The sequence below is a fragment of the Crassostrea angulata genome, chromosome 3 (genome assembly GCF_025612915.1).
Source record: "Crassostrea angulata isolate pt1a10 chromosome 3, ASM2561291v2, whole genome shotgun sequence".
Taxonomy (NCBI): Eukaryota; Metazoa; Mollusca; class Bivalvia; order Ostreida; family Ostreidae; genus Magallana; species Magallana angulata.
Genome location: NC_069113.1, coordinates 49,730,623 through 49,741,121, shown reverse-complemented (window position 1 = coordinate 49,741,121; position 10,499 = coordinate 49,730,623). Strand labels below are relative to the sequence as shown.

Genomic DNA, 10,499 nt, shown 5'->3' with positions numbered 1-10,499 from the left:
AATGCAAGGCACAGGGTCATCGTATCCGCTCTACTCTCTATGAAGTATATATAAATAATACACTATTATCAATATACTTATGTCATAGAGGGTACAGCGGATACGATGCCCCTGTGTGCAAAGGTTCGGCTATAAATATCTTCGGAAGAGGGAAGGATGCTTAATTGACCGCTTTTGTTTTGGTTTCAAAGGATCACGAACAGTATTTAAAATTTAATCGACAACCCAGAGTGCTGTAAAAGGAAATGATGCTGTATAATTTGCTATTATAAACCTTTAATTGGAACGCCTTAAAAAAATTAATATAATTAATGAGTTGTTATGGGTTTTTAGGAGCAATACATTGTATTTCCTTTTCAATACACTTGAACCGATTTTAAAAGTAAATCCACCCCATTTTCTTATATTCTCCTGAATTGAAATGAGCAATGGAAATTGACACATTAAAAAATTAACAAAAGGCCCCGAATGACAGATGTCAAATAGAGTTTAATTATCAATCTAATAAGCAAATATAATGTGTAAGTCAACCTACAAATAAATAACTTTGTTTTAATCCAAGGAAATTGGCAATAGTTCAAGTTCAGTTTATTCGTTCAAACCAAATTATTTGGTACAAGAGGAACATATATATAATACACACAAATACAAATCGTCAAATGTACAAACAGTTACATTCTCATACAGGGAAAAAATATGAATAAAAAAAATAAAAAAGGACAGACTATAGAATCACTACTTGTGTAAGATTTTGGTATAAAGGGTCATAATAGGAAAACGACTAAGAGAAGCCGACAGCATCAAAAATATTTGAAATAAATACACATAATTTTCTTAGCGATTTACAATTGCAATTAGTCATGAGTTCAGAAAACTTAAAAAAAATTGGTCTTTTCCAATATTTTGTGTTTAGGTATTTTTTCCTTATTTCTTCTAGTGCCGAACATTCTAAAATATAATGAAATTCATAAACAGAGCCGGAAACTTGACAAGGGGCTTGCACGCGCGGCGCTCTCTACTCTTTAAAGATTATCAGAATGACAAGAGATGCCAGAATGTAATTTAGACCAATACATACGAAACTCATTGAGCTCATTCTGGTCCCCACTTTCAAAAACGATGCAACGATGCGATCTTGCCTGGACCCAGATGTTATGAACCATGTGCAGAATTATTATAAAATATAACAACATTGCTGTAAACATTAACCAGCCTTTTTGTAACAAATCCCTCCACTGAAAATAACAAATAAAGCATGATCGTGTTTTAATATGAAAACGGTAGTAGTATTCGTTCCATCGGTTCCGAGTTTACCAGGCACCGAAATAAGTACGTGCCGCTAAACTCTTCAGTCAAAGAAGGTAGATAAATTGTGTAAAAGAAAATGGAAAGGTTTAGATGTTGCCATTCACACGATTTTGCCATTGAGAAAGAAAGGTATAAGGAGGAAGGCTTGGAAACTCAAACATCAGAAGATCAGGTAACTAATGATATTAAAACAGTCTGTGATTTGGAAACTGGTGTATATCATTTGAGCGATCTACGATAACGTTTTGCCTTGCGGCAGAACACGTGAGTTAACAATCGTGCACAACGAACCAAACTGGAATTTTTATGATAATGTAAATAGTGGATGCTGTTCTTCGTTGTTAATTTAAAATGAAGTGTTTGAATTTTTTCTGAATTCTTAAAAGCTAAATGTTTAAAGACCCGTCAATTTTCAGTCCTACTAAACAAAAAAGCTATAGAAGTAGAAAACTCTAGAAAACAGAGAGAACTGTTTCCCATGGTGGGGCTTGTTAACAGGGTTGGCTGGTTAATAGCGGTGCTGGATTTACCAGTGGTGAATACCAGTATTCCCTATTCTTTGATATGCTACCGATTACTACCAAACTGGTAATAACTTCGAAATTACAAGTTTAAATGTAGTCTGGAAAATCTGACATTTCCCTGGCTTTTTAGCTCACCTGAGCCAAAGGAACTGAGTGGACACACCCTCTTAAAGGGGAGATAATTTAGATTTATTGAAAATTTGTTGGTATATTTCAAAAATCTTCTACTCTAAAACAATAAATCCAGAAAAGCTATAACTAGTGTGGAAGCATCCTCAGGTAGTGTAGATTCAAATTTGTTCAAATCATGATTTCCCGCTGTAGGGTGGGGCCACAATGGGGGAATCAAGTTTTACATAAGAATATAGTGAGAATATCTTTAAAAATCTTCCTCTCAACAGCCATAAGGCCAGAAAAGCTGTAACTTGTGTGAAAACATCCTCAGGAAGTGTAGATTCCATTTTGTTCTAATCATGATCCCCAGGGATAGGTTGGGCAACGAGGGGGGGGGTGTTAAGTTTTACATAAAAATAAATAACATAGAGAAAACCTTTAAAAATCTTCATCTCAAAAATCATACGGCCAGAAAAGCTGGAACTTGTGTGGAAGCATCCTCAGGTATTGTAGATTCAAGTTTGTTCAAATCATGACCCCTGGGGGTAAGGTCGGGCCACAGTGCAAATTAATGTTTTGCATCGGAAAATTACATGTGTCCACGAACATTTTGGACAACCCTAGTAGAGCATATTTGAATTAGCAGTCTAAAAAGTGACTCGGATTGTTCTAATAAAAATATATTTCTGCTAAATCAGGTATATTTGTTTTAGATGCATCAAGTCATTATTTTACATGTGTAATTTGACAAGCTTTTTAAAAAATTATTTATTCATATTTTATTACAGAAAAATGTTGAGGAATCGATATCACACTATTTCAAGTATTTTGCTGCCAGAAGCCATGCAGAAAAAGAGTTAGTATTATTCATGAACAGTTACTGTAACACACAATCACAAAATCTATGCATATTTTCTTTAAAATTGTCTTTTTTTCTGAACATTTTTATTCAAACTATGCACGTGCCTAGTCCCAACAACAATAACAAAAAAAAACAACTCTCTATCTAATGTGAAAAAAAACTTATATGTGGTTGTGATATATAAAAAGAATAATGAAAATTTTTTTTTTAATTCAAATCAGATTTAATTTAAAACTTAAGCGGTAGATAGAAGTTGCTAGTGGAGACAATTTGTTTAATAGCAACATTCCTTACAAAAACAGCGTCTTTTTGAATGGTACCAATATTCATATTCCTAGGTCTTTTGATTTGCCATCTCTCAAGAGGGATCAACACCTTCTCTTCCTGAAGAAAGGGTTACAGCACCTGTCCAATTCTTATGAGGTAGGTGATGTAGTAGTTGTTAATTACTGGTAGTGTACATAACGAGCAAACATATTTTAATTTATTTAGTAATCTCATTCTGTAGAGTTTATTGATCTTGAATTTAGTATGGAAGGGGGAAAAAAGAAAGTTATAAAGGTTCCGTTTTTCAAAAATAGTATAGTGTAAACTAAAAAATAAGGAGGAATTTGCATTTAACAACACACAGAAGAAGAAACACACTTGTCGAAATGTATTTTTAGTGATTTACTAGGTTAATGACTTGAAATTTATTAGTGAAGATCCAGAATGGGACTAAATTTACAAAGGTAATCTCTTGACTTGTTTCTGTCAAAAATTGCACAATGAGTGATTCACACAAAGTCCATTTTTCACAATTGTATTCAATTATTTATGTAGCTCATAAGTAAAGGGAATTTAAAATAAATATTAACTTTAATTCTAATACTTGGAATCATTAGAATTTGTGGTGGCTCAATTTTCGTGGGTAGCCCTTCCCAATGAATTTACATCCCTGACGAAAAAACAATCTTTGAAAGCTTAGAATAGTTTTCTTATTGAAACTGAGAACCGATGCATCCTCACAAAAAGCAAAAAACCTACAATCCACGAAAACTGGCCTCCGTGAATTAAATGATTTCACAGTACAGTTTCATAAAGTCTATCCAAATGAATCAAGTTATAAAGTTTTTGATGTAGTTCCTCTTTTTTTTTTCCAGTGCCTGGACGCCAGTCGAAGCTGGTTGTGTTACTGGATTCTTCACAGTTTGGAGTTACTAGATGAACATGTCTCCAACGATGAAATCACACTGTAAGTATGGGACCTGCTTCATTTGTTTGGGTTACTAGTAGTTCAAGTTAATAAATTCATTATGAAACATGGTATCCATAGTTTGTTTTAGAAAAATGAAAATATGTCAGCACATTTGATATTGTACAATTTATTCTTTACAATTTACAGTTTATTAATTGAAGAGTATGATGTTTTATATCATTAACGAAGATGAAATGACTTTGTAGAATCTCTCAGTTTTTGAAAAGATGCCAGTGTTCCAGTGGAGGTTTTGGAGGTGATTGGATTCGAGTATTGAATGTACCGGTATACTCTGTCCCAAGATATTTATGCAGCACAATTGGACAATTTTTATTTACACATATCTGTGAAAGAAATGCAATTGAAATTGATGAAAGAAAAATATCCAAAATATCTTCATTGATACATTATCATTTTTCACTGGGAAAAAAATCACAGGAACAAAAACAGATTTCTGAAGGAGATTTATAATGAAAAATGTTGACTGTTTGAGAAATCTTTAAAAAATGTCTTACTTTTGAAGAACAACGATGAGTATCATGTAATTAAGCAAAATGTGAATCGAGAATATCTTGGGACAGAGTATAGTATAAAATAGTTCTGAGAGAGAGAGAGAGAGAGAGAGAGTGAGAGAGAGAGAGAGAGAGAGAGAGAGAGAGAGAGAGAGAGAGAGAGAGAGAGAGAGAGAGAGAGAGAGCTTGATAAATCAAAAGTACACTTAACTGGAAATCCTCCATTTTATAGAAATCTTAAACAAGCTTTGATTGAACTAATCTTCCTGATCCCACCATGTTAGGGTTGTGTTCTGAATCATCTATATTTCAGTAATCTAAAGGATTACCTGATCATCCCTACAAATAAAATATTGACTACCGTACTTTATTATGGATAAAAACATACTGAGAGGATAATCATGTCAGTTTGATTTCATATTGAGAGTACAGTGAATACCATGTACATGAATTGACATACATGTATCTGCATTTATCATTTTCCTCATATAAAACGTTGCACCTTTACCCCTGCAGGTGGCCCCGGGCAGTATGCTCATTTAGCCACAACCTACGCCGCAGTGAACGCTTTGTGTATTCTGGGAACAGAGGATGCATTCAAAGTCATCAACAGGTCAGTGAGTTTTGTCAGTGATAACAAATTGATTGGAAAATGTGGCACTTTTATGTATATGTCCAGGTGAACATGTATGACAAGTATCTATGAACAAAATTGTATGGACTAGTTTTTACTCTGAGAGATGATATTAAAAAGAGCAGTATGTTTTAATATCTTAATTCTGACTCAGCCAGAGAAAAGTACTACATGTATTTATTTGTACTTTCATACACTTAACAGTATTTTTGTGCAAAAATTTGAAATGCTTTAATTTATATAACTTGGTCATAAACTTTGATATCATTAAGCTGGGCACTGGTGGTTAAAAAGAAATCCTGAACATGCTTTATTAGCAAAACATTTTAAAATTCCATTCACCTCAAGTCTTCAAGTTTCAAATTATTTTGTATACCATATTTTCTAAAGCCACGGAATCTGTACAGCCAAATTCAAATTTCTTAATGATATAAATAACAGTAAGTTTATGAAGAATTTTTTTCCAGGGAGAAACTTTACTCATTTCTGATGAGAATGAAAAATGGAGATGGGTCTTTTAGAATGCACGAAGGGGGAGAGGTTGATGTAAGGTAAGGAAATTGTGGGTATTGTACTTTTATATGTAGATAAAAAATTGAGTTAAAATATAATAATATGATCAGTTTTATGGATTTATTTGATAAAATTATTTTGAATTTTGTTGTGTCGCTAAAATTTCTTGACGAACTAAGATATAGTGATTTTTAAAGGGGAGCTTACTGTGCTGCAAGTGTAGCCAGACTGACCAACATTGTCACCCCCGAGCTGTTTGACTGCACTCCAGAGTGGATCACAAGGTCAGTATACCCCCATATTTATGGTATATCAGCAGCCATGTTCTATTTAATGAAAGAAATTTTGTTCATGTAATGCAAGGCCACCCACTAGATGTTATTTATGCTTATGTATAGGAACAGATGAATAGCTGTCATTCATGTGTTCACATGTAACCTGTTCTTTCATGAATTTTTTATCAGACAAGAGTGTCTTTATAAGATCCTTAATTCTTGTAAAAAATTAAATTACCGGTAATTTGATTTGCTTTGATTTGCAGCTGTCAGACCTATGAGGGAGGATTTGGGGGATACCCAGGACTGGAGGCCCATGGAGGGTATTCCTTCTGTGGACTAGCTGCACTAGTCATTCTAGGACACGGGAAGCTGTGTAATGTGGAGAAATTACTAGTGAGTTACATGTGGTTCATAAGATCAATATACTGAAAATTGAAATACACAGGTATACACAGACACCATACAACTTTACATGGTCACAGTGGCCTGATTTGAATGGGAAAGCATAAAATATAACTTTCATATGTAAATGCAAAAATTCAATCAGCTTCCTTATTTGGTTATCATTTCTGTTAATGAGACATTTCAAATGCTAATTAATAAATAATTAATATCATATCATTGATGAATAAAAAATCAAATTATTAATAACATGAGTCGCTGATATTGGACAAAACTTTTACAGAGATGGACAGTTAACCGCCAAATGCGGTATGAAGGTGGATTTCAGGGGCGTACCAATAAACTAGTGGATGGTTGTTATTCATTCTGGCAGGGTGGAGCCCTGCCTCTTATCCATATGGTACTTGCTCAGGGTAAGTATATTGGATTCAGAATTTTTAAGGACTATCTGCTTTCTGTGAACCTATGTACATGTAATTTAACATACTTTAATATGAACCTCAGATCCAATGTACCATATGAAACATATGAGATTTGATTTTAGAACACAATGACAACCTTAGCTCGGAAAAGTGGATGTTTGACCAGGATGCCTTACAGGAATACCTTTTATTATGTTGTCAGTATGCAGGGGGAGGACTTATAGACAAGCCAGGAAAGTAAGGAGACAAGATCATGCCACAAAGTACACACTAATGAACACTCTATCTTATCATTATTTGATACAGTATTTTTATGGTAATTGCTTAATTTTTAAAAGATTCCTTTAAGAATGGTAGAGGGGCCACTTCGTACACAATACATTTGTATTAGTTTTGATTTTTTTTTAGCTTATTGAGACTTGTAATTTTGCTAGGGCTCGGGACTACTATCACACCTGTTACTGTCTGAGTGGGCTGGCTATTGCCCAGCACTTCGCAGGCGGAAAGATTGCCCACCTGAATGTATTAGGAGATCCTAGGAATGAATTGGTAAACACTTCACAAATTTTAACTCTAGCACTATTTAGTATGTTAAAAAATCTTTTATAGGCATTTGGTTCTCGGTTTAATCCTATCTAATGTGTCATATGAAATGAAGAGGTATTAAATGTAACATGTATATTTAAAACTTTTCCCAATCAGACCTTCTACAATTTTATGAAACATAGACTTAATTTATCATAAGTTGTATATCTTTGTTTATTTCTTGTATGGGGAACCTGGTACATACTCTGCAGTTATTATTTTTCCTTCCAGAAACCAACCCATCCAGTGTTCAACATAGGAATAGAAGCCGCAACGCATGCTACCCTCTACTTTGAAAAATTGCCTGTACCATCCTCACCTTAAATCATCATTGTCTGTATCATTTTTGTTTTATCTAAAGAGGCCCAACTTTTTTTATATCCATTCCACCATGTTTAGAACTGAATGCTGCAATCATTAAATTTTACCAGATAAACTCTCCTTGCTCCGTGGCATTATGAACAAGTACATGTATTTTTTAGCATAATAAGTGCCATAAAACTTGTGCTATTGTTGTGAACTGTGACATTTTCTGTTGTCATTGATGAATAAAATTGAAAACCTTGGACTGTATCATCTGTTGTCACTCCAGTTGTTCAGGTTTTTTTGGTTTTCAAACCTTTGAAGAATTTATGGTGTACATTGTACAAGTTGAAACAGTTTTACCTACATCTTAATACATTTGTAATTACCAGAAGGATTTGTGTGAAAATTTGTAATGTACTAGTAATGGTAGATTAGGAAGCAATAAAAGCTGTCACAAATGAAAACTTCTTCATATTTTATAGATCCAATAGTAGACCTGACATCCTGGCTGAAATAAAGATATAGGAACCAGACTATTACATGGTTTAATATTTAATAAAATTTATTTATAAATAACATGTACAGTCTCATTAATTTCACACAAAATACTGTTCAACATTTTTATGGAAAAAAAGTACATTAATTTACAGCAATTATTATTTTTTTTTTTTGCATTTTCTGACTCCATGACTAAGAACAATATCTGAGAAATTTTCTTGCAATTTAAAATTTTAGAGGTTAAATAATATGATAATTTATAACAAAAATAGAATACATATAACCCAGTTATACAGCATGTGACAAAAATTGTACCTAGTAAAGAAGTCCACATTTGCAAGGTCTTTTTAAAACTGGTCTCACAACACATGCTCTTGTATCATAATACACAGACATAACACAATCTTGTATCAGAAATTCATGATGACAATTATCACCTTTGTATCAAGAATATATTAGCGATATAATACAGTCAGATATCACACCCTTGTATCAAACAGATATCACACAACCTTGTATCAAACATATAGATAGCACACACCCTTGTATCAAACATAGATATCACACACCGTAATTGTATTCTCAAACATACAGATATCGCACACCCTTGTATCAAACATAGATATCACACCATAATTGTATTATCAAAATACAGATATCACACACCCTTGTATCAAACATAGATATCACACACCCTAATTGTATTATCAAACATACAGATATCACACACCCATGTATCAAACATAGATATCGCACACGGTAATTGTATTATCAAACATACAGATATCACACATCCTTGTATTATAAAACATATAAATAGCACTCGTCCTTTTGTCAAACATACAGATATCATACACTCTTGTATCAAACATACAGATACCACCCTTGTATCAAACAGACATCAAACACCCTTGTATAATAAAAGGATACAAATAGCACACACCCTTGTATAAAACATACATATATAACACACACCCTTGTGTTAAGAACATACAAATAGCACACACTCTTTTGTCAAATATAAATACAAGGAGTCAAGTATAGATACAAAAACACATACTTTTTTATCTGGGATACAGATATCAAACAATTTTTTTTATAAAGGACACACACAGACACCACACATTTGTATGAAGGATACGTACATACACCACACACTTGTATCAAGGACACACATACACCACACACGTGTATCAAGGATACATCCAGAAACCACACGCTTGTATCAAGGACACACACAGCCACAACACACTTGTATGAAGGATACATACAAACACCACACACTTGTATCAAGGGTACACACAGACACCACATACTTGTATCAAGGGTACACACAGACACCACACACTTGTATCAAGGGTACACACAGACACCACACACTCTTTAATCAAGGATACATACAGACACCACACACTCTTGTATCAAGGATACACACAGACACCACACTCTTGTATCAAGGATACACACCAACACCACACACTTGTATCAAGGATACACACAGACACCATATACTTGTATCAAGGATACACACAGACTCCACACTCTTGTATCAAGGATACACACAGACTCCACACTCTTGTATCAAGGATACACACAGACACCATATACTTGTATCAAGGGTACACACAGACACAACACACTTGTATCAAGGATACACACAGACACAACACACTTGTATCAAGGACACACACAGACACCACACACTTGTATCAAGGATACACACAGACACCACACACTTGTATCAAGGGTACACACAGACACCACACACTTGTATCAAGGGTACACACAGACACCACGCACTTGTATCAAGGGTACACACAGACACCACACACTTGTATCAAGGATACACACAGACACAACACACTTGTATCAAGGACACACACAGACACCACACACTTGTATCAAGGATACACACAGACTCCACACTCTTGTATCAAGGATACACACAGACACCATACACTTGTATCAAGGATACACACAGACACCACACACTTGTATCAAGGATACACACAGACACCACACACTTGTATCAAGGACACACACAGACTCCACACACTTGTATCAAGGATACACACAGACACCACACACTCTTTTATCAAGGATACATACAGACACCACACACTCTTGTATCAAGGATACACACAGACACCACACTCTTGTATCAAGGATACACACCAACACCACACACTTGTATCAAGGATACACACAGACACCATATACTTGTATCAATGATACACACAGACACCATATACTTGTATCAAAGATACACACAGACACAACACACTTGTATCAAGGACACACACA

The 10,499-nt window shown here is 34.3% G+C and overlaps 1 protein-coding gene across 1 annotated transcript; it reads left to right on the top strand.

Annotated features, from left to right (window-relative positions):
- The first annotated feature begins 1,336 nt into the window (after positions 1-1,336).
- On the top strand, positions 1,337-7,957 carry LOC128178730 (protein farnesyltransferase subunit beta-like). Its single transcript, XM_052846035.1, has 13 exons — positions 1,337-1,480; positions 2,735-2,802; positions 3,147-3,231; positions 3,951-4,042; positions 4,252-4,301; positions 5,074-5,170; positions 5,659-5,742; positions 5,902-5,988; positions 6,246-6,375; positions 6,668-6,797; positions 6,929-7,043; positions 7,241-7,355; positions 7,623-7,957. Exons 1-13 carry the CDS (start codon positions 1,385-1,387, stop codon positions 7,713-7,715), a joined length of 1,242 nt encoding a protein of 413 aa, XP_052701995.1. The 5' UTR covers positions 1,337-1,384; the 3' UTR covers positions 7,716-7,957.
- The last annotated feature ends 2,542 nt before the right edge of the window (positions 7,958-10,499 follow it).